We start from the raw sequence: 25,838 nt of genomic DNA, 5'->3' as shown, positions 1-25,838 counted from the left end.
AGTAGCGCTATGAAACAAATGATATGGGTGTAAGACAGGGTCTATGGAGAAGAGGGACACTGTTGAAGGGTGGTAGTGAGGTAATCCATGGAGAAGGAGGTCATGGGGCGCGTTCACCAAAAAACGCGCTATCACAGTCAAGAAAATAATGTGCCGGAGCAGAAAGATTTTGCTGTGATTTGCTCTGGAGGAACTCCTGCATAATTCCTGTATTTCAGGAGTAAGTCAAGAGTACGACAAGAGTAAGTCACATTTATTTGCAGTAAAATCTTTGTGAACTGGGCCCAATGTTCTAATGATATCTGAGTTGTGGTTGTATGATGGTACAACGCATGCCTGTACCATGTGGTCTCTACCACAACCGCGTCTTTACCACGCATGCCTTTACCACGCATGCCTTTACCACGCATGCCTTTACCACGTGTGCCTTTACCACGCATGCCTTTACACGCAATTTTGTGGTAAAGACATGATGGGTAAAGGGACATGCATGCTAAATATCATACCCCTTCCCTGTAAACTGTCCCTTTTCCCTAAAACTTAAACCCTCAACCCAAAAACTACCTTGACCCCAGGCCCCTCAGACCTGAGCCCTAAAATCTGTCACCTACATCCCTAAACTACCCCGCCCCCGCACTGAGGTCTCCAACTGCCCCCTGCCCTCTGAACTGTCCCTTTTCCCCTGCCATGAGCCCTAAAAATTAACCCGATGTCCCAAAAATGACTCCAACCCCAGCCTCCCCGCCTTGAGCCCTAAAAACATCACCTACATCCCTGAACTACCTTGACCCTGCCCCTCCCACCATAAGGCGTAAAACTGCCCTGTAAACTGTCCTTTCCCCCCATCCCACCCTTAGCCCTAAAAACTGGACCACCCTAAAAACTACCCATCCACCCTAAAAACTACCCCGACCGAGGCCCACAACCTGATCCCTACAAACTGCCCCCTACAGCTGCTAACTACCCCAGTCTCCCCTGCCCTGAACCGTAAACCTGCTCCCTACCCTAAAAACAACCCCAACCCCCTCCTGAGTCCTAAAACATACCCCACCCCAAAAAACTACCCCACAAGACCCAGATTCTGCCCTACTTACCTCACCACGTCCTTTTCCGATTCCTGAAGATCCTTCCTCTTTCTTTCTCCCTCTTCCACCCATCCGCACGGCAACAAGACTGCACAGTGCCTTAACCACGCATATGCCTTCTTAAGGCATATGCGTGGATAAGGCAAGCGTGGTTATGCTTGCATTGGTCGTACATGCATGGCTCAGCCCGTGTTGTTCTGACCGTTTCCCCTGAGTTGTAGATTTGATGATTAGCCCTTGTTTAGAGGGTCTCTTAATCCACCTCTTCTCTGAAACCTGTTGCTTGGATGCAAAACAGTCTTACCATCTTCTGAGGAGTTTTGTTAGTGTGATGGTTAGAAACCTTCACATCTACAGTGTCTATTGTAGGTCCAGGAGAGCTGCATCCATGTCAGATTTTCAGGACAACCACTATCTATGTAAACGAATTACATGTGGCTTCATTGTATGTAAATGCCTCTTCTGAAATCAATGCTTAAATCCTGGACCGTGGGCTATGCTGGCCCACCTGCTTTACTTCACGGTTTGTCGTGAGGCTGGAATGTCTCCCCCCCCCCCTTCAAATCACGCACATGTAAAAAAATATTCTCTGTTTGCAGCTGTTTGGTAACTAATGCAAAAAAACCTGTTTGTTCTGTATTGTTCATTTGTATTTTTTCTATGATAAGGGTATTTGTTAAGTCTAGTGCAGGGGTCTCCAACAAGTAGCTCAGGAGAAGAGAACATTATTCATTTGCTGTGTATGTGCCCAAAACTCAACTTAAGTGGCATTTCAACTCCCATGGAATACGGACCTTTAAACAAGCATTGATAAGATGCCTTCATGCAGAGGTCATAGCACTGAATTCAGCTTTTTAAAAGTTTTTATCAATAGCAAAAAGGGCATTAGACCAGTATGGTCAATTTGAGATGTCACATTATGGACCTCAGCTTTTGTAAATGTAATAATAGTAAGAAGGGAAGTAGAATTACAAGATTAATTTGAGATCAATGTGAGATGTAATATAGGATGTACATAATAGGAAAAGTTGTATTTTGAAATCTGAACTACTAAGTGCTGTTATATTTAACTATAAAGATAACATTGATCAGTTTAATAAATGTAAGTTTTATTATAATATATTTATTATATAGGAATTATTGTTACTATATTGTAAGATTTTAATTAATCAAACAATAAAAAGAAATTGAAATTGAACAAGTAGGTCGGGAGCTACTGGCAGCTCGCCAGTTCCCCGGAAGTAGCTCATGGAAGCCCATCCCAGTAGGTCCGACCGAGTGTCTGGGGAAATTGATGAGATAGCGATTCACATCTTCAGACCTTTGGAGTCCCAGTCAGACAAGCCAATGTCAGGTGTCCACACTAACACAAACACGCACTGTGACAGCTCTCTGCAGTAGGATGGCCTGCAACATGACCACATATTATTTTTCCTCACAGCGTATCAATTTTAGATTGGGCATGTTGCGTACCTCGTTCTGTCAATTACAGGATGTAAATTAACACTCGGCCATGAAAGAGTGACAGAAGGAGCAAGAGTGGATTTGCTTTAGTTTGGGGGGGGGGCTGTAAGGAGTGATTATTCTTGGTAATCCTATTTGGGAAGATCAGAACTGGAATCTTATTGGACGTGGACATCTTTAGAGGTTTGCAAAACCCGCTTCATTTGCTTCCATACCTAAAAGAACGCATCATTTGAGAAAAGCAAATCTGTCAATTGCGCTATATTTCAGCGCAAAATGTGTCCGCTTGTCAGTTTTTGATGCTAAGATACAATTTTTACAAAAAAGCACAACACAAAGCTGCTGCAGACAACAGGTGCTTGCATCCGTCTGTCTGAATGTATCCAACACTTCAACGTAATGTCATTCCATGATGTGGAGTAATGTCGTAATTTTTGATTTCAAATAATTTTTATTAGGAAATTTTGGAAAGGAAAGTACAACATAGGCATGGGTATCCCCTACATGATCAATACACAGCAATAGTCATACATTTTTAAATAACCAGGGACTTGTTTACATAATCAATTTGTCGCGGTTACTCAAGTCAAGCTTCCATACTCGATATTGGTCAAAGGTTATAGGTTACGTTCTCATTGAAACTATTTATTTTCTAGTTTTGATTTTCAATAGTCCCTTCTAGATCGCTTTTTGGGGTTCTGTAATTGTCTTACTTTTGAAAAAGAGGGGAAGGGGAAAAATAAGTAGAATGTAAATCATTGGGGAAACTAAAATGTTTAACACAATAGCAAGCGGAGGGCACAATTACACTGGTGGAATTGAAATGTCACCTAGGCCTAGTCATAATGTAACAGTGTTAATATTCATGAGTGGCTCAGGGGGATGTTCATTCTAGTGTTGGCAAACAACTGGTCTCTGGGTGCTGTTCCTTGCAGGTGCCTACAGGCCACTAAATCCGCCAATGGCACCGCTTGTGCCCATCTAATATTGAAGGTAAATGGAAGCTCAGCAAACCTCTCAAACATGGCGGTTCTCGCGAGAGAAGAGGTGTCCAGCTTTGGTCCAAGGAGGCCAGCTCAATGCCAGATTTTCAGAGTACCCACAAGGCATACGTTTACATTACAGTCTCTAAGGGCCTGTCTGCAGGTGGCGTATTAAATTGTGGTCCTTGTGCAAACATCTCTTTGCACAGAGTACGCAATTATAATTAGCAGGTGTGGGACAACGTGCACATTTAGTTACATTTTAGCAGGTCAAACACACCAGAATTGAACAAGTGGAATAGGCCTGGAATTTACAGAGAAACCAGCATTTTGGTTCAGTAAATGTTCATGTTAGTTCCCCCAAAAAACACTGCGAATAAGTGATCATTATTGCATCCAATAATTTTTGAAAACTTATTTTTTATATTTTATATTTTATGATATTTCTAAGAATTAGACACAGGGCAATCATTATCACCCCCTGAGCGGGCATCATACATGAAGTCACCGATATCTCTGAAAGCCCGGTCTGGATCTGGCTTTCAAAAAGGATTCGCCACCAGGGCAGGTCAGTGTGCAGCGACATCTATTGCCACTGCCCGAGCTGCACCAAGAGTGCTTGGTTCCATAACTTTCCAACAGCATTAAATTGGGTAAAACATACAATAACATATGCCGCAATGTGCCACTATAGAAATAACACTGGACGTATGTTCCTACCGAAGAATAAAGGCAGACCCAACACAGGGAGCCTCAATGCATAGGAATTAAGTCCACCCGGGAACATATAGGACTGGCTGGCAACTGGTGCTATTAATGCACAGACCACCTCACTCCATGTCATCACAAACACTGTCTCCAGTCCCGGACATGTAACCCACAAACCACTGGTATCAGATGTCCTAGGGTTATCAATTCACTGGAAGCAACCCAACATGAATACCCAGAATGCATTAGGTTATTACAAGTGCCCTCTTCCCCATAGCCTGTGTAAGATATTTCATAATAAAATTGTAGGGATGTGACGTTTCTACAGTGTATGAAAGGCGCACTGCAGAGATGGGAGCAAATAGATCATGGGCAGTAGAGACCGAGACACTGGGAGGGACCACCTTTAAGTCTGAGTGTGACCTCACGGCCATGGGCTCCATTCTTGATGGGTGCACTCAGCCTTTCATGCTTCTGAGGTTGATGACATGAGTACCATTCAGTTGGGTAACAAAAACATGTTATATATCTGTAGTGCAAACCGACTCCTCATGAGTGAATGTGTGCTCTACAACTACACGTTAAGTTAATTTCATATAATGCCCCCCCCGCTAGAAAACCCATCATCTCACTTACCCATGCCACGCAAAAACTCTCTAGACGCCTGTAACACCACCTCGTGCAACCTCTCATAAATAAAAATAAATAGCCACTTTATCCCTAAGGAAAAGAGCGCACCTCCAGAGAAGCTTTAAATTCCTCTAGGCAACAGTTAGAAAAAAGTTTTTTAAGACAATGCAACTTTCAAACAAACAGTGGGGTGACGTTTATTCCTTTACACAAGTGCTCAATTCCCCCCCCCAAAAAAAAACATAAATAAAAATAAGTAATGGCCTGAAGGTGTTTTTGGAGAGCGCCCCGGTACTGCTGAGGTCTGGGTTGCCGAATGCCAAGACTGCCTAGTTTTGATTCCACCTCAGACCACTTTCTCCCACCACCCTACACTTCCTGTCTCTTTGTCTCAATCTTTCAGGTTCTTTTTCCTCCCTGCTTCATCCCCTTGTTCCTGTTTTTTTAATCTCCCTTTTCCTCCTCCTTTCTCCCTTTTCTGCCTTTCTCTCTCTTGCTCTAGGTCAAAGTCTGATGGGAAGAAGTAACTGCCGGTCCGGCGGTCCCCAAAAGTGAGTCCCAGTTCCTCCCACCTGCAAGCAGAGGCACAGAATACAGTGGCATAGGAAGTGGGGTGCGGTGGGTGCGGGCCGCCCCGGGTGTCATCACTTTGCTATTTTGTCAAGCTGGGGGGTGACAAGAAATCACTGAGGGGGTGGCAAAAATATGTGTTTTAAACACATATTTTTTCCATTTTGTCAAGCCGGGGGTGACAAGAACTTTTCCACACAGGGTACCACCTGACCTTACTACCCCACTGACAGAATAGGCCACGCTTTGCAACTCACCTGCGGTCCAAACACTCCCTCCCCCAGGGCATCAACGGCTGGTTAGACCCCCTTTGGCACCAATAACGGCCCCTCTCTCCCCCTTGTTCTAGGGGGCATCCATCCTGGTGACGTGAACCGTCTCTGCTCCCTTTAAATGTGACTCGCCGAAGAGAGGAGAGGCCCTTACCTGTCAAGAGCAGGAGCAGAAGCGACAGCACGCGCAGGGCTCTGTCTGTCTCCATGGTGCTGGCTGCGGCAGGGAGTGGACCCAGGAGCCCTTCTGGAACCGCGCAGGGCATGGCTCGCTCTGCCTCAAAGGCCACTCTGTCTCCCCTGCTCCGCAGAGCCAGCCACTTTTTTTTCATATTTGAGGGAAGTTTGGATTGGCTACTAAAAATAAGTCCTGTTTTTTGTGGCAAAAACCAACTGGGCAGGGATGTTGCTCGCATGCACGCATATACACACACAAATTACTGACCGGTTGCTTTAAAAAGTTGAGGGGAGCAATCATGTGTGTTCAATCATCCCCGTGTGCGCCTCTTTCAGCACTTGGTGGCCTTTTCATCTGATTTTACGCTTACTCTCGGTTCACTCCTCTGGGTCTCAGCCCACGGGATTCTTCCACTTGATATCTTCTGCACATTTACAGGCCTAGAATATTCCGTGCTTTCAAAGGTGAGAGCTCAAGCGCCTTGCTGGAAAAACGGTTCCGCTCCATGCGCTTTAAAGCAGCGATATATCTTTTCCAGCGATTTATAAACTTTCTTTTGGTTTAATTCAGGCCTTTTACAATACAGTGCATGAGACTAAACAAACCACAAGAAAGTACAAATGTTGAGGCGCAAGAGATTTTTTATTTCTATTTTTAAATTTGTTTACATGTGCATTACAGTTCTACAATATGAATCCACCAATGGCATTCAAGCCAACCCCACCCTCATTATGTGCTGCTCTGAGCAGGTGGAAAATGGAATTGGACCTGTGGTTGTGGACAGGCCCCTGACTATTATCAGTCACAATATTCCCGAAACCGGTGATTTTGGGTGTCGAAACTTTGCTCTACACAGAATAAGGCAGAGCAGTTTACCTATGGCAGGGCACTGGATATATGCGGAAGGCAGAACCAAATTATGGGGCAGGGTTGACTAAATCGTGTGGCAAGAAAAGGCAAATTATGTGCATAATGCGTCACATTTCGCGATTGTATAACTTTATGAATTTGACATTTTTACACATGGTGACATTGTCGGGAAAAGATTTCACCTTATTGGCGCCAGTTTAATGCCCAAAATCAGCAATACAAAAGGGGGTGGTGATGGACGGAGCATCAGAACCAATCAAACACTCACACCCAGTCAACAGATCTGGGTTTGATCCATCACCGTTCTTTAGCCCACTCTGCCACCCCAGTTCAGACATGGCCATATGCAAATCAGTCTGACCCTGTGCCTCATGGGAACAGTCCAGCCCGAATTGCCAAACCATGCCTTTCCTTTTGTACCGCCAAATTCAGCAATAGGCAACAGAAAAATGGCCAATCATCTTTTGGAAAGGGCCACCCATTGCGCAGAACCAAGGGCCGCCATGTTTTTAGTAACTTATATTCTGGCTGAGCTAAAAACAAAATGCTTTTTGGGTAAAATCTGCCGATATGCAGCAGATGATGAATTATGTGTCAAATGCGACAAAATCATAATTATGCGGAAAACGCTGCAGAATCGCATAATTACAGTGACCGTGCCTATGGTATACTGTTCCTACTGACTCGTAATGAGGTTGTAATTTGGTCTGAGTCAGAATATTTCTCTTTTCTTCCCTCTCAGTCATCACACAGGCACCTAGCCTACTATTATTTCCTACTATGTAACATATTGCAAGAATAACATTTCTACTTTGATGCTAGCTTCATGCAAAAAAACGTAAACAATCTGAAAGTTAATTCTGTTCGCCCACTGATGGGAGCTTGAGTTGAGAGACCAACTTTTGTGAATTTTCCATGATCAATCGAAGCAATCGGGCAGGTGACAGAGCTAAGAGATTCTATTCTTAGCTACATTGCTTCCACTCTTTCCTGTCTTGAGCCCGAGAGGTAACAGGGCCTCCATCTTGTAAGGACCGATCTGTAGCGTCCTCTCCAGCCTGGAAACATGCAAATCAATTCACCAAACACAGAGCTCTGGATTGTACGTCTTTATTCCTCCGCATACAATCTCATTCTGTTCTCTGATTACATCATAACCATTAATGAGCACACCTTAACACTGCCCAACCAGTTACATACTTCCTCTACTGAGTCCACCCAGAACCGCAAGGGTCCTAGTACACAGAGTCTCATGACACAATATCCCCCCCTTTGTTAAATAAAAATGTCAAACAACAGTTATATTAAGTTTCTTCTATGAGTCGTTGAGGCACTTGCACTAGTCGACCAGATCGAGTGATGGGAAGTGGTTGAGATGCACTCTGTTCAAACATCCATGGTTCAGGTTCCGATGCTTGATCTGGACTGTCAGGCGAGACAGCCTCATCAGAATAGATGTAGGAGATGACGATCAGAAGGGTAGGAGTTTGAAATGTGACTAGTCCCATGTGATGGACTGGCCGGGTTGATATGCAGTTACCATGCGTCCTGTGCACGTCACAACCCTCAGAGGATTGACAGCAAAACAAGAGCCTGTTTTTCGCTTTCGCTTCTGCCTAACCAGGGCTAAGTCGCCTTCATTGAAGACTGTCTCTCGGCCTCTGCGATGCTGATCGGTGTATGTCTTCATCTTGCAGTTTCGAGAAGTGTCGGTGACACAAATCTTGTCTGCACTCAAGGATCGCTGTTAGAAATGGAGGTCTCTAGTTGGCAAGGGCTTGCACCTTTGTCCAAATAGGGACCCTTCTTCCTAGTCAGGATAAGGGAGTTACACTCCTAAAATAACCCCTGCTTACCCCCTTGGTAGCTTGGCACGAGCAATAAGGCTTATCTTAGTGGTAGTGTGTAAAGCATTTGCACATAATCAACCGTAATGCAGTGTAAGCACTACAAAAAGACACCACACCAGTTTAGAAAAAATATCCAATATTTTTATATACAAGACCAAAAACGATAAGAATCCACAATACAGTACTTAAAAATCTACACTTATCAAAATACGCTTTAAAAACAGTTCCTTGATGCCTATAGCTCCGCCCGGGGCTATCACGGCGTCGTGAGCAAACAAATCCAAACAGTTCAGGTTGGTCGCGGCGTCGCGGATCAACTATAGTGTCTGGGAGACCCGCAAACAGTACCTGTTGGAGATGCAGGGCGCAGTGGCCCTTGAAGTCACTTGTGTTGCAGGTCGAGCTCCTTTCTGTTGGAATCAGGAGCGCTGGCGTCGGCAGGCGTCGGGTGCTGCGCTGCGAAGTGCAGCGGTGTGGCGTGCGGTGCCCTCTTGTTGTGGTGCGAGCAGCGGCTCAGTGGCAGCGCCGTGGCGTCGTCGGTGAGACCAGTGTCGCAGTGTGAGGTGAAGGCGGTGCTCGTCACGGTGTTAGCAGGTCACGGTGCAAGCAGCGTCGTTGCTGAAGCGCTGTCGTCAGCTGGCGAACGAGAGTCGATGGTGTCGGCATTGGTAGGCCAAGGCTGCGGTGCGGGATGAGGGTGGTGCGTCGTGTAACTTTACGGACAGTGCCCTCGAACCACGGTACAAGCAGCGGCGTTGATTTAGACGTGGAGCGGCGGCATCGGGGAGACCAAGGCGTCGTTGTGAAGCAAGGCGGTGCGGAGTGCGGTGCCCACAGTTTGTGATGCGAGCAATGGCTCGGTGGCGGCATCAGCAGGCGTCGTTGGTGAGACCAGGGTCGCGGTGCGGTGTTGCGGCAGTGCTCTCTGCGGTGCCCAGGCTTCGGCGTGAAGCGAGGTGGTGCAGAGTGCGGTACCCACAGGTCACGGCGTGAGCAGCGGTTCGATAGCGGCATCAGCAGGCATCGTCGGTGAGACCAGGGTCGCGGTGCAGCGTTGCAGCGATGCCCTCTGTGGTGCCTTCAGGACACGGAGTTGGCAGCGGCTTCGTAGATGTTGTTGAGTTGCTTTTCTTCGGTCGCAGCACAAAACACACAGTCTCCAGTGCTGAGGGCAGAAGAGCTTGAAGTCTTTGCTGTTCCTGAGACTTCTTGAACAGGGGGCAAGTTCTACCTCAAGCCCTTGGAGAAACTAACAAAAGTAGATTGCAGAAAGTTCAGTCCAGTCCTTTCACTGCCCAAGACAGAAGCAGCCACTGTAGGCCAACACAGCAAAGTGGTAGCCCCTCCTCACAGCTTCTCCAGCCCTTCTTCTTGGCAGTCTTCTTGATCCAAAAGAGTTCTAAAGTTCAGGGGTCTGGGCGCGAGTATTTCTATCCAAAAATCCTTTGATCCTCTAGGCAGAGGGTGTCTGTGCCCAGCTAGAACCAGTTCTGACTTCTCTGGTGTGATTTCCAGGCAGGGGGTGGAGACGGCATTGTCAGAAGCAGACCAGGCCCTTTGAGGTGCAAGGAAATCTCCTCCCTCTTCCCCCATCGCAGCCCAGGTCTATTCGGCCCTTTTCTGACCTACCTAGACTATCGGGACCCACCCTTGGTTCCTAGCCATCTGTCGTCCAAAACCCAGACAGGCAATCCACATTCCAGCAGAGGCACACAGGATGACTGAGCAAGAAAATACCTACTTCCTAAAAGTGGCATTTTCACACACAGAATGTAAAAATCACCTTTACTAAAAGATGCATTGTTAGATTCCGAGTTCAGGCATACTAAATTTTACTTTCCCACCTAGTTCCCAGGGCCAGTTATGTTTATAAGATCTTATAAACAAACTCCCCATTCTGTTCTATGGGGAACAGGTAGCCTTGCAATAGTGAAAAATGAAATGGGCTGTAATTCACTATCAGGACATGCCACACACACCAGGGCATTTTCTATCCTTCACATACACTGCACCCTGCCCACAGAGGTACTTTGAGCCTATCTTAGGGGTGCCTGACATGTAAGAAAAGGGAAGGTTAAGGATTGGCCAGTGTGTGCACGGGCCAAGTCGACATGACAGTTACAAACTGCGCGCAGACTCTGCAATGGCAGGTCTGAGGTACCTTTTCCGGGCTACTCATGTGGGTGGCACAATCCGTGCTGCAGGCCCACGCGTAGCATTTTATTCCCAGGCCCTGGCACACTCTGCACTTTACTAGGGGCTGACAAGAAAACCAAACAGCCAATCATGGAAACACTAATCCATAACATACTTTACCACAGGAGCACTTTCACTTTATCACTGATCAGCAGTGCGAAAAGTGCGCAGAAATACTACACCAGCAAAAACAGATTCAAAACTGGGAGGGCAGAAATCAAAAACTCAGGGGAAACACGCCAAAAGATGCCAAGTCTAACAATCGCTCTCCTGTCCATTGTGGCAGTTTGGTTCCAATGGCTCTTTCAAATAGCAAGGTGGAGGGGCTTTCACCTATTGCGAAGTAAGGAGTTAAACGATAAGAACGGAGGGCTTAACACAAGGCCTGCTTCATTTCAATTCCCTTAAGGGGTGCTTGCTAAATAACCTTTTTGAGGTACCCATAAAGCGTTCCACAACACCATTTGCTCAGGGCCACAGAGATGTACTCTTTTGATGCTTGACATTCATTCTGACTTGGAACTCTTTGAACTCTTTGTTGTTGAACGGCGGACCGTTGTCAGATGTGAGAATGGCGGGGATACATCACGCTGCAAAGATTTTGTCCAACCGCTCAATGACCTTGTCATGGGTTGTTGATGTTAACTCCTTTACCAATGGGAAACTGGACTATTCATCAATGAGTACCGTAAGAAGATGTCCGCTTTCTAGGAGCCCAAATAAATAAATTACAAGCCTTTGTAGGAAAGTCAGACATGGTAAGTGGATGTTGAGTCACTTTGGGGTAAAGGCAGTTGCAAAAATGACCCTCTTTAAGTCCCTCTCAACACGCTCTTCTAAGCGCGGGGACCACACTCGATCTCTTATGGCTCTTTTGGCAGCTACAATACCACGATGTCCTTCATGGGCTAATTCAAAGACCTGTTGTTTTAGGCTCTCAGATGTGACAATTTTTGAGCCTCTCAAATACAACACATTATATGGTCACAGAGTTCATTCTGTACTTTTTTGAATTTTTGAAATTCTCCATCGTCAGCAAGAGGTCGAACAATCCTTTTCAGGGTTTGAGCCAGAATGATGTCTTTGATAATATACATGTTCTACATGTTCTTGTTAACATTAGTGACTTCAATAATCTGTTTGATTAATGTGGCCCCTGGTGAACTGGACTTCACAATGAACTTCATGTACTCCTCCGCTGTCTTTTATGTTGAACTGTGATGATTTAGTGTATTTGTGAAAAATAATCAGGAGGGTTCTGGTGTTTACCCGGCTTGTGTTCAATTGCATAATCGTACTCCTGCAGTCTCAGGCTCCACCACTCAATGCAAGGGGGTATCTTGGCTTTTGGATTTCCGATGATGGTGAGTAGCACTTGGTGGTCGGTGATAATAGTAAAATGTTTTCTGTAGAGAAAAACATGAACATTTTCATAGCCCACACTACAACCAGACTCTCTTTCTCAGGCTGAGAAAAGGCAAGTTTGGTGTCAGACAGGCTCTGACCGGCATAGGCAACAATATGTCTCTAAGCATTCGGATGACCATTATATTGAGCAAGGATTGCCCCCAGCCCCACCGGGCTCGCATCCACTGTGATCTCAGTGTGTAGTTTGGGGTCAAAGTAGGCTATCTTGGTTACATTCTCAATTGCATGTTTCATTACTTTGAAACTTTAATCACATTCAACAGACCATTCAAATGGGGCATTTCATTTTGTCAAGTCTCTTAATGGAGCACTTGAGCAATAGCTGGCCATTCCTAGAAAGGATCGCAGCATGGTGACATCTTGTGGGGTTCAAGTAGCTGACAGTGCTTTTACTTTATCAGAGTGAGGAGTCATTCCCCCATCAGAAAATATCTGTCCAAATAATTTGTGTTCGGTCTTGTGAAACTCACACTTTGCTGCCTTCAGAGTAAGACCTGAATCAGCAAGTAATTGGCACACTTGTGTAAAAGCCTTGTCATGCTCCTTTTGTGTCACTCCAAATACCAATATGTCATCACTGTAATCAAATTATTTATGACAAGATGGATTAATTGCCGTATAACATCCTGAAATATTTCTGCAGCTGACAACACTCCAAAACTCAACCTTTTGTACCTGAATGTACCAACATGAGTCGAAAATTTAGTGATGTGCCTGCAATTCTCTTCTGACTTGAGTTGATGATATCCCTTGTTCAGGTCAAGATGGGAGAAAATATTGGCACCGTTTAGTTGCATTATCGTGCCTGCTATGTGTGGACCATGATGTATTTTTATCTCAATTGCTTTGTTGGCATGGTGCATATCAACAAAATTGGGCATTGCACCCTCACTGTCCTTCTTTGGTACCACCATTATGGGCGACACCCATGGTGTAGGACCATTGGAGCGCTCAATGATCTCATGCTTCAACAGCATTTCTTGTTCTTTCTCAACAGCTTCTTGCCGGTGGAAAGGGACTCTGCAGTGCCGCTGTGCAACAGGGCAAACTTTCTCATTGATGTGAAGTCACACTTTCATTATCTTGAGCCTGCCCAGGCCTTGAAATAAAAACGGGAACTGACTCAAAACTTCAGATTGAGTGTGGATGCTTTAATTTGATGGATATCAGTCCCATGTCAGCAGCGGTGGCAAAGCTGAGTAGGCAAGCACTGTACTAAGCTCCTTGAAGAACACAAATGGGTGCTTGCACTGATATTGCTATATGTTCCAAAGTCGCTGTGAATTACCCATGACTGTGCAATGGTTTAGAAGCTGCCCACGTGTATACTTTCATGTTTGACAGGTAGAGACGTGGCACAGGAGATAAGCTTTTGAGCTTCTCAACTGGCATGATGTTAATCGACCCACGACTGTCTATAATGAAAGTTATGGGGCAACCATTGACCTTTGTTGTAATCTTGGGGCAATGTTAAAATGAATTTTTCTTTCGTTTGGTAGTTTGCTTTTGTTATTGGTACTTCCTTGCAAGCAGCCAGACATACATGTGCCCATCATTTTCTGGTGGATGCCATCAACACACGTCTATTTTCCTCACTGGCGCTCGATGAGGACGTTGACAAGCCTCTGTAGGACGAACTTGACGATGATCGACTTTGTCTAGTTTCTACTTGTTGTAACTGATGCCGCCTTTTTGTTTTGTGGGTGGGGTGGCTTCTATAAATTCCAGGCATCCATTTTCTCTTCTCGCTGTGACGCAGTCAGTTACTCTTTAGCTTTGCAAACCGCTAAGAAGTGGTTTTCCTTCCGCAGCCTTAGCACGTTTGGCCTATGGCTGGACATTTGTCTTCATGTGGATATGAAAACCCACATCGGAAGCACAACCTATTTTTCTTTGTAGACAGTGACTTGCATGCGTCTGCTCAGTGTTTGTCCTTCCTCTTCATGGCCAACGCTGATTTATTTTTCACCATTCCAGTTTCCACATCAGCGGCTTGTTGATGGGCTCTTTCTTCGGCCCTGGTGGCCATTAGTACTTTCTCTAAGCTGAGCGTCTCTCTCAACATGCGTCTTTTGAAGGATTCTGAAAGACAGCCATCAATAACTCGGAGATGTATGGCGTCTTCATCAATACATTTACTAAATTTGCATTGTTTGATAAGCACATCAAGTCTTTCAACAAACTTGTTCAACGTTTTATCAGCTTGCTGTCATGCTTTATTGAAACAGTGCCTTTAATAGTCGACTTTCGACATCTGTTTGAACTTAACTTCCAGCGCTTACTTGACTTTACGATATGATATGTCGCCAGCTTGTGATATTTTCTTCAGCACTTCTTTTACTCCATCACCAGCAAGGCTCTTTAGGGACTTAAGATTTTTTTTATCATCTGCCTCTTATAGGGCGTCTATAAAATCATCAAATGTCTTGATCCACGCAGTCCATCTGGCGCCAATATTCTTTTTCTTGGTGGTGTCAAATGGCAGTGATGGTTTCAGAAATGCTTTTGCATCTTCCTCCATATCTTCTTTTGCAGTTGCTGCAAAATTTCACTATTCCAAAGCCCTTTCCATTGTCTCAACGGGAACCTGCAACTTTGCAAGCACAACCACTGTGTTTGTGCTCGAGCCATCTCATCCGATTTTGAGGTTGTAAGGCATTTTATCTGTTTTCCCTGGTGAGTAATGTTTTGTTTCTTGTACCTGGTTATCCCTGCTTTTAGCATCTGCTTTGTACCGTTGATAGCTCTGTGTTAGGCTGTGGCACAGTATTTCTTCTTTTGACCTTACCAGTGGGTGTCTGGGCAGGCTTTTGAATGTGCTGTTCTGCAGGCCTTCAACTTCTTCTAGAGCCGTATGTGGGCTGGAGCAGAGCTTCGATTCTACACATGTCAACTTCAAACTGATTCAAACTGATTCTCATCGAAATAGGCACCCCTGGCACGCAGAAGGAGTTTGCTGTAGCTTTGCAACCTTCCAGGGAGAGCAGTCTTGTCTTGTGCTAAGGTGCAAGGGTGCTTGTGTTGGTGCTAGGTAGCTAAATTTAGCACCAGCACAGGAAGAAATGCGGTGCTGCACCATATTCTAGTAAATATGGTGCAGCTCTGCATTTCTGAAGTGACAAAGCGTTTTATTAGCCTTCATGGCTTAACGACATGCTTCATCTCTTTCTTGTAAATATGCCCCTATATTTTGTGAAGATAGTGTGCTAAAGTGTATTTTCCAATTCTAACATATTTAAATCTGCTTAATAAAGGGTAAAGAGTACAATGTTAATTGCTAAAAATTACAGTGCTACTTAAAATAGGACACCATTGACTGTGCAAGGCTACAAAATCAAGAGAAATTTAGAAATAACAATGGTAACCTTCAAAAATAATTTTGCGCTACAGCTGTACTACCACGCAACTCCCTATTTATACATAAAAAGTATACATATTGTGCAAAACCTATTACCACTTTAGTAAGGTGTTAATAGGTAGGGTAAAAATACCAAACCAATTACTTACCTATCTCTAAATGCGAAATGTAGAACATGGGAAAAGTGTCTCTTAAAACAACATGTCTGCCTTCAACTTTTGTAAAGGCAGTCATTAGCTAATCAGCTGATGATTTGGCATTACTATACACCATGGTAGTACAGCAAAATACACCCATATTTTGAGAACATACTACACAAAATGATCTCACAATCTCTAAATCAATTATAAGTTCTGAAACAGTTGCACTACTTACCAGCACTACCCAAAATAAGCATCTGAACACCATAATATCGAATCCTGACAAGTTTTCACTAATTCTGAATGATGGATTTCGCAATACACACATTGAAATAAATTTAACACTATGCATTGAATGTAACCACCTTTTGGAACCCCCACAACATTGACATATTATAGTATATATTTTGCTGAAAAAACATTTCCATTTTTGCACATTTTACTCTATTCAACTCCACTGTCTAACTGTTTACTTTACTTCCCTGCCCTGTGTGAAATGTACAGCATACTACTCCACTTTACAACACTACAGTATACGCCACTTCATTCTACGCTAATCCACTATAAGTTACTCCACTCTACTCGATCCAACTAGACTGCAGACCATTGCAATGTACACCACTATACTCTACGCTATTATACTGTTCACCACTAAATTCTATTACACTTTTTTGTATGCCACTTTACTGGATGCCCCAAAACTGTAGTGCTTTCAACTCAACGCTATTTTGCTGTACATACTCCAATTTAAGCTATTCCACTGCATGCTATTCCTGTAGGGACCACTTGATGGTACACTACTGGAGTGTATGCTATTCCAGGCTCGGCTACTACACTCTACGCCACTGCATTGTACTGAAATACACTATATGCCACTGGACAGTAGCACAATCAACTGCATGCTATTTTGCTTTGGAAGAGTGCATTCTGCACAGCTCCATTAAACCACACTTCACTGAACGTGACTACACTGTACGCTTGTATAATTAACCTGATGGAGATAGACAGCACTGCACTGTACGTTACTTCACTATATACCACTTCACTCTACATCTAAACAGTTAACGCTACTAAACACAACTTTGTTACAGTAAACACTACAGAATTCTACGGTACTTCACTCCATCTCAATGTAGTTTGTGCTACTCAACTACACCCTATTTCACTGTACTGTATTGCACTCCCCACAGTAGTCTACAGTATGCCACTCCACACCACTGCACTATACAGCACTCCAATATATACCACTCCATTGAACGCAAGTTGACTTTACAACACTACACCGTACCACACTCCATTTTGTACACCCACTGTACACCACTAAACTTCTATAGCATTCCATTATACCCCACTCCAGTTTATGCTATTTCAGTTTAAGCTACTCCACTACACCACACTTCAGTGCACTCCACTCCAATTGTACAATATTTTAGTACATGATATTCTAATATAGACCCGTAAACAATACACCACTCCAAGGTATACCACTACACTCTACACCACTATAGTGTTCGTGAATATACTGTACAATATTCTCAGGTTGTCACTCCACTCTACCACACTCCACTTTATGCTATCCCACTGCATACTAGTGCACTGTACACCACGTCACTCTATGCCACTCTAATAAATGCCACTTTATCTGTAAATATTCTGATATCTGTCTGCTGTGCAACCAGGCTGAAAGTTAAAAAACAAGGTGCTATGATACAGCAGTGCTTTGCAATATAACGATTATTGTTTTTTTATGTTTTAGCCATGTTGCACATCAGCCTTGCTGCTGTACTGCATGGCAAAAACAAAACATTTAAAATGCAGCACTGCTGCTGTGCAGCGTGGCTGAAAGTTTGAAAAAAAGGAATATGACGTGGCCAGCAATGGATGCGTCATATTGCTTTTATTTCTGGAGGGGAAGAAGGGGAGGAGAGAGGGCCGAGGAAAACAACAATGGGGGACTGTCAAGCAATGACAGTGCCAGCAGCAAAGTGGGAGAGGCCAGACAAGCAACAAACTGGAGGGAATAGAGAACAGGCGGCAGGGATGGAGCAAGCAACGTAGCAGGAGGGAAAGGGCAAGCAACAAAGTGTGTGGGGGCAGGAGGATCGGGGCAAGTCACAAATTAGGAGAATGGGAAGTGGTACAGGAGGAAGTAAAAGAAAATAGTACTTCCGAAAACGCGACCTGTGCAGGAAACCCCTGAGTAAGGAAGCAGTGCTTTGGTCATGCTCCAAGGAAGGGGCAAAGACAATAAGAGGAAATGAAGCCGACAAATGGTGAAGCTGAAGAAGCAAAACAATGAGTGATAGAATGTGGGCCCCTGGTTGACTGGGGTTTGTGCACTGGTCAAGCAGTAACCACAATCCTAGTCAGGGTAAGTCAGAAGCAAACCTCAAAATAACCTGTGCTCACCCTCTGGTAGCTTGGCAAAGAGCAGTTAGGCTTAACTTAGAGGCAATGTGTAAAGTATTTGTGCAACACTTCAAATGGTAAAACAGTGAAAACAGCACAATAAAAGACACCACACCAGGTTAGAAAAATAGATCTGATTTATTAATAAAACAAGATCAAAACTACAAAAATCCAATTAGTAGGACCAGCGATACTAAAGTTTGAAGTATATAGTGAAAATAGCTCCATAAAGCACAAAGCGCTATTGGGGATATCTGGTCATGCAGGACTGGGACAAAGTCATCTGCCCAGGCTAACCGCAGTGGAGCTCATGCCAGCCACAGCGACTCAAACAAACAAACAAAGCTTTATTTCGATTGTATTGTAACAATCATAAAAAGCACAGATAAAATACATCACGAATTTAAAAATAGATACACACTTTTGGCTGATAAAAAAAGTACATTTCATGTATATTTAGATCACATAATCACAAGTACGATAAAAAGAATAGAAACAATACATCTAAAATGAGCCACCTCCTCATTCCTAGATTGCAATACTCTTTCTTTGATGCAGTGTTTTTTTTAAAAAAAACATAGACATCGTCCAAGCTACATCCTCATTTTCTAAAAGCTGAAGCTTAATGAACGCAGAGCGGCATTGTCTCAAGCCATAGTTCGGTAAAATTGGGACTATCCAAGTCTTTCTTAACTCCTTATAGAGTTTACAGAATAAAACCAGATGTAGAGAGGATTGATTTGACAAACGATCACATGGACATAGTTGTAACTCCCTGGCCCAGTCGTTCATATTGGGGAAAGAGTCTAGTCTATGTATTGTCCCCAATCTAAATCTTATTAATAGAAACCTATCAAAAACACTGGGAACAAATACTAAATATGGCTGCAGATTAAAAGTTGTAAGTACCATCTGATGCTGTAGGACACTGGGCTTAATCATTTCCCCCGGCAGTCGCAGTGTGTCCAGGAAAGTCAGGATCTTTTATTTAAGGTCTTTCCTGGATACCAAAGTGATGGTGCTAGGGTTGGTAAAATATTCGGGATTACCCATATCTTTAGTAAAATCTCGAATATACTTAACCCATGGTATGCTTTGAGCACCGTCCAGCCTAAGACTATCTTGTAATAGGTCCCTATTAAATTTAGTCTCTTCCTTAGACCAGATCCTGTGCCAAAGCAGAATTGGCTCAAGTTTTATGAGGTCGGATATAGACGGGAGACCAGCTCCGTATGACAGACATAGGTGGATGTACTAGTGGATGCCGACAGAACATATCTTAAAAAAGAGTTCTCAACTAGTTGAATTAAGTTAGTGTCAGCAAAACCCCAAATCCCAGATCCATAGAGAACAGTTGAGACACATTTGGCTTTGTAGATCTTCAGAAGTTCCAGCGGTGGTTTACGCCCCAGTTTTCTTGCAAAGCTAACAAGAGCAGATGTTGTTCTGATTAATGCTAGCTTTTTAGCTATAACGGCTTTTGACCATGTGTCATTATGGCTAAAGAAGATGCCTAAATATGAAAAACTGTTGGTTGGAGCTATTGGAGTTCCCTCCACAAATATGTCCTTACGTTTCTGAATCCCATGACCACATCTCATTATAAAGGTTTTTGAGATATTAATTTTGAGATCCAGATCCTTCATAAAGTTAAAAAAATTATTTAGGGTCTTTTGTAGGCCAGTCTGGGTGCGAGACATAATCACAGCATCGTCCGCATATAACAATGCCAGAATGGGGCGATTACATATTTGTGGGAAGTCTTGAACGTCTTTAAGGAGTGCCTGCCCTAACCCATTAATATAAAGATTAAAAAGGAAGGGGGCTAGGACACAGCCCTGCCTAACCCCCCTCCTAATAGGGAAAGAGGCAGTACACTCTCCTCCCAGGCCAAATCGCACACGTGTTTGAGCTCCCTTATAAAGATGGCGAATAAAGTAAATTATATTTTTGTCAATCTCCATTGCTTCTAAAATCTCCCAGAGCTTTGAATGCCTCACGCAATCAAAAGCGGCCGTGAGGTCAATAAAAACTAAATACAGGTTTCCCTTTTTGGCCCTGATATACTTCCCCATGAGAATAGACAAATTTAGACACTGCTCCACAGTCCCCAGACCTTCACGGAAACCATATTGGATGTCAAATCAAATCAAATCAGATCAGATAAAATTTGATTTTCTTCTGCCCAGAGCTGGAGACGTTCCAGGATGATGCGACCCACCACCTTAGCCATTGAATCTAATAAGGAGATGGGCCTATACATGAGGGGTCTTGACGGTTCCCCTTTTTAAAAATGGGCACTATAATAGAATCCACCCAAGTTGATGGGAAGGCAACCTCACAACTAGCATTAATTATTTGCGTGATTATGGGTGTCCACAGAGTAACATTGGACTTATAGAGATCCACTGGGATCCCATCAGGACCCGAAGCCTTCCCACCAGCACTTCGAGAGAGTGCCCAGCTTACTTCATCAACGTAGAAGTGTAAATCTGGTAACTGCATATTAGCTCCGGATTGTTCACAATCGGGGGCCAGAGCGTTGGGGTTGCTATCATATATCCTGGAAAAATGTTCAATCCATTGACCCTCTGTGATGGACACTTCGATTGTTGGGCCCCCAGCTGAAGACAGAAAAGGAGTTCTAACTGCTTTCCAAAAAGCGGCACCATCTTTCATTTGTGAGGCTGAGGTAAGCAGCTCCCATGCTTCATTTCTGAGGGCATTTTTCCTCTCAGAAAGGGTCAGTTTATAGTTTTTTCTGGCCTGTCTGATTTTGACAATATCCTTTGGACTCTTATGCAACTCATGCTTCAAGGTGGAATATGCACAAGTGCAGTTGGAGTCAAACCACCGCTGGGGGGCTAACCTTTTTCCGCCTTGTTTAAACATTACTACCCTTACCGCTGCCACTACCTCTTGAAATGATGATAAAATGCTCTCAGGGGATGCTAATTCATCCAGGCACGTGTCAAAGGCCGATCTACACCTAGTAAGTAGTTGTTTAGTTACTGCTTTGGGATCCAGCATATTCCAACGAAGGGTATATCCATTCGCTTTAGCAAGTTTTAAATTAGCTAAGGTCTCATCTGCAACCTGATCGTCTCTAACTTGTCTCCTCATAGGGAGAGTGACAGTAATGTATAGAGGGAAGTAATCGCTAACTGCGTATAACCCACTGAGAAGGTAAGGAGTCTGGAAACAGAAATATTTGAAAACAAAATATAATCTATAGTGGAGCCAAAACCCCTACCATTAAAAGTCTGTGGCATCACAGCAGGGATAGTACATAGATCATTAGCAAAGACTAAGTCAAGATTAAGCACAAGTTCATTAAAAGATTCCCCTGTTTTTGAGTGGCAGAAGTGGGTATTACTTACACCTTCTTCTACGTTAAAACCACATGCCCTGCCATCATCAGTGGGACACAGAGCACAATTGAAAGCCCCACACATAATAAGCATACTCTCCGTGCTGTTTGCTTCATATATGGTTCTCAGTTCATTGTACAATGTATTAACCACCTTAGAGATACAATCAGCTGGAATGTTGTTATAGAAGTTGACCAGTATCATAGAATAGGAGGCAGTCAGAGGCAAAATTAGCAGTTGATAATAAGGGGATTCAAGATGGGACTCGATATTAATGAGATTTAACTTGTTCGATGCATATATACAGAGTCCACCTTTAGGTCTACCATGAGAAACCCCTACAGCTTGAGTGTTAAAAGTTCTGTATCCATTTATGTGGATTACATCCTTCAGCCATGTCTCCTGTAGACAAATAATTTCATAATTTAATATATATTCAGACCACTGGGGATTGCCGATCTTGGTTCGTAATCCAGATATGTTCCATGATATAAGACTGCATCCAAATTTCACGTTAATAGAGGATGGGCTAACTACCCCCGAGACATGAGTATTTCTAGGAACATAACTTCTCCGCTGCCATATTTCAGACTGTTCATTAGAGGGTACTTCAGGGGACTTCTGAGTTTTAGGAGCTAATCCAGTAACATGGGACACATCCCCTGCACTATATACAGTTGACTCATCCAAAGATGGAATCATAGGCCAGCAATAGGGCCGGTGGACCTTAACTTCGACAGTTTTAAGTTCCTTGGACAATATTAGATTTAAGTCCTCGGCTGGAGGTTGTAGTATATTTACTTTCGTTAAGGTTCTATCTCCCTGCTGACCATCCTGCCCATCAACAAATCCTACATCGTGTGGTAGTCAGTCTATGTCCTCCAGAGTGTTAAAAATTTCAAAGTGATTGCTAGTTGGAATTGTGTATCTGGGCTGGGTGCCGTGAATAAACCCTCTTTCCCTAGGGGCCGTTCGTAAGAGGGTAGGAGGCGGGTAAAAGTACCCCAGGGGCAGTATAGCCAGCTCGTCTAATCGAACTGACCCGTTGCCCGCCCTATCTAGTATCAGGTGGACAAAATCCGGAGACCTAAATTACATGACAATGAAGTCTCCTTCGAGTGACTTCCTAGATTGACCCACCCAACCAATTCTACGCGCCATTTTGTATTCTGAGAACAATAGATTAATATTAATCCCAGTCCTAGCACTAAGGAAATGGAGTGATCTATTACGCAGGGTTGTCCAGTGTTCGAAGCTACTAGCATACAGCATAGGGGCATTAGCCAGCACCACAGTATATGAGGTCACTTCTGGGGGTAAATGCAAATTTGTGCCTTGGTTCTGGGAGGGCATACGAACTAGGGACCTGCTCCTCGTCGTGTTCAAAAATGGGCCACACCCGTGTTGTGAGCAATCGACCTTACTTGCATTATCACTAGATGGTTTATGTAGGGATAAAGGATGGCCCTTATGGGAAGCAAGCACAACGTTTCCATCTTCTCTATTGCCCAGTTTAGTAGAAAGAATGTTGGACCCAGACGGCATAGAAGGCATAAAGGAAAGACCAGGATTAAGAACTAGCTGAGCATTATTGAGTTCACTATTCCCTAATAGGTTACTGGGTAAGGCAACCTCACTCCTCCTCCCAGTGTTCTCCATAGGAGTTTGCAAGGGGAGCGGTATAGACTTTTCCAGGCTCACCAACCTAGCTTCTATACAGGAAAGTTTTTGTACTACAGGCTCTAAAAGGGCAGATATCATTAATTCCTGTTTGCTTAATAAGTCATCTTTAATTAAATCCGGTAGGGGTTCCCCATTGCCCCCTTCAGTCGGGGCCGGTGTGTTATCCTGGGGCTGCTCATTGTTGGTTTGGCAGGATTTCCGACCTATATGTTTCAGTATGGGCTGGACTGATTTATTCCTGCCCTGTGCTTTCCTTTTCTTAGAAGGCGGTGCAAGGGTATGACCCTGCGTAGTCTTAGACTTCTGGGCCCTGGTTGTAATGGGGGACCTCTGTATTATCTTGCTAGTTACCGGTAAGTTCGTAACCACAGGGGCCAGGTCCGTGGTTCCACGGCCAATTGAGGGAAGTGGAATCTCCTTGATCTCCTCCCCAGCAAGTAATGGCACAGTGGTGGAAAGAGCATTACATGCAGTTGAACACTGGGGGTCCAGAGATAATCTCCTCTCAGTCAGTTCAATCTCATGAATTAAAACAGTCTCAGCCCTCAATAAGAAGGCATCCAGGGTTCCCACAACCCCTGCCCTATGCTTCCCTTTTTACTCATAACTGGTCCAAAATGTCCACAATACAGGGTAGAAAGGCCACAATGTGTCAGGAGAGTCAATACAACAGTACCTTATCGTGGATTCTTACTTTGGATCTCCAGTGTCCCAGGTCAATGGTATGGTCAATGGTATGGCCCAGCCCGGCCTTATTCGGCCTCTAACGGCCTCTGACTGGCTCAGACGGGTGCCACGAGCTGTTAAATCAGCCTCCCTGGGTGCTCTGCAAAGGTGTCAGCGCCTTTGGGCGCAAAAAGCAGGGCTTTCTGGGGCTTTGAGTCCCCCCGTCCGGACTGCGGTAGATTGTTGTGGTTTGCGACGACAACTCTGTTTTGTCTCTTGCCCTTGCACCCTTCCTCTGCTCACTCCTTCTGCCTCTCCCGGGCAGCAATGTCCTGCAGTGAGCGGTTGATGCTCCTTGTTGCACGACTAGAGGAGGCGATAGTACGGAGTGTGTGGCTGCTGCTGTATGTGAAGATCGGCGTCGTGGGATCCCAACCGGCACAGCGCCGCTCCCGACCGGCCGCCCGCGCGTGTGACCCTCCAGCCGCGCCGGGGGGGCCGCCAACAACTCCGCTGCCCCCCGGCCGTCCAAAAAGCAGTGTGCCGAGGCCAAGAGCCACACCGGGGGGCCCGACAGCAACACAGTCACTCACCAGAATCGTCCCCGGACTTCCCCACGCCCCCGTTAGGTGGGTGGAGTCGTCTCAAAAAAGAGGAGGAACACCACGTTGCTTGACTCCACTAGTCAAATGAAGGAACAAAAGGGAAGACAAAGGGAGGGTAGGGGTTAATTCTTCTTATTGCAGAGACTGCGGTAGGTTTGAATTCAGAGTTGCCCCCATAAACAAAACACCTTATCGTTGATTCAAAAAACAAATGGAAGGGGGAGAAAAAGGAATCAATCAATCAATCAATCAATGACACTTATAAAGCGCGCTACATACCCGTAGGGTCTCAAGGCGCTGGGGGGGGGGGGGTGCCGCTACTGCTCGAATAGCCAGGTCTTCAGCTTCTTCCTGAAGGAGAGGTGGTCTTGGGTCAGGCGCAGGTCGGTCGGGAGGGAGTTCCAGTTCTTGGCGGCCAGGTAGGAGAAGGACCTTCCTCCTGTAGTCGCTCTTCGGATGCGGGGGACGGCGGCGAGGGCGTGGTTGGCTGATCGGAGGTGGCGCGTGGGAGCGTAGAAGTTGACTCGGCTGTTGAGGTAGCTCGGGCCTTGGTCGTGTAGGGCTTTGTGTGCGTGGGTGAGGAGGCGGAAGGTGATTCTCTTGTTGACGGGGAGCCAGTGAAGGTCTCTCAGATGTCCGGAGATGTGGCTGGATCGTGGGATGTCGAGGATGAGTCTGGCTGAGGCGTTCTGGATCCGCTGGAGTCTCTTCTGGAGCTTGGCGGTGGTACCGGCGTAGAGGGCGTTACCGTAGTCCAGTCGGCTGGTGACGAGGGCCTGGGTGACGGTCCTCCTGGTCTCGGTGGGGATCCACCAGAAGATCTTCCGAAGTATGCGTAGGATGTTGAAGCATGCCGAGGAGACGTTGTTGACCTGCCTGGTCATGGAGAGGGAGGAGTCCAGGATGAAGCCCAGGTTGCGTGCATGGTCTGTCGGTTTGGGTGCGGTGCCCAGGGCGGGAGGCCACCAGGAGTCGTCCCAGGCGGAGGGTGAAGAGCCCAGGATGAGAACCTCCGTCTTGTCCGAGTTCAGTTTCAGGCGGCTGGTCGTCATCCACTCGGCTACCTCTTTCATCCCTTCGTGCAGGTTGGCTCTGGCGGCGGCGGGGTCGTTGGTCAGGGAGAGGATCAGCTGGGTGTCGTCGGCGTAGGAGATTATGCTGAGGTTGTGTTTGCGTACGATGGCCGCGAGGGGGCTCATGTAGACGTTGAAGAGGGTGGGGCTCAGAGATGATCCTTGTGGGACGCCGCAGATGACTTCGGAGGCCTCTGACTTGTACGGTGGTAGGCGGACTCTCTGTGTTCTTCCGTCGAGGAAGGAGATGATCCATTCCAGCGCCTTGTCCTTGATTCCGATGTTGCTGAGGCGCCGTA

General features: G+C 45.2%; 1 protein-coding gene across 1 annotated transcript in view; it reads right to left on the bottom strand.

Annotated features, from left to right (window-relative positions):
- ITGA10 (integrin subunit alpha 10) overlaps positions 1-5,996 on the bottom strand; it is a 307,154-nt gene extending 301,158 nt beyond the window's left edge. The window contains exon 1 of the mRNA XM_085637685.1: positions 5,867-5,996. Coding sequence (XP_085493811.1) covers positions 5,867-5,978 — 112 coding nt within the window. The 5' untranslated portion in view covers positions 5,979-5,996. The remainder of the gene's footprint in view (positions 1-5,866) is intronic.
- Positions 5,997-25,838: the final 19,842 nt, after the last annotated feature.

The sequence above is a fragment of the Triturus cristatus genome, chromosome 12 (genome assembly GCF_964204655.1).
Source record: "Triturus cristatus chromosome 12, aTriCri1.1, whole genome shotgun sequence".
NCBI lineage: Eukaryota > Metazoa > Chordata > Amphibia > Caudata > Salamandridae > Triturus > Triturus cristatus.
This window is presented reverse-complemented; position numbering and strand designations above follow the sequence as displayed.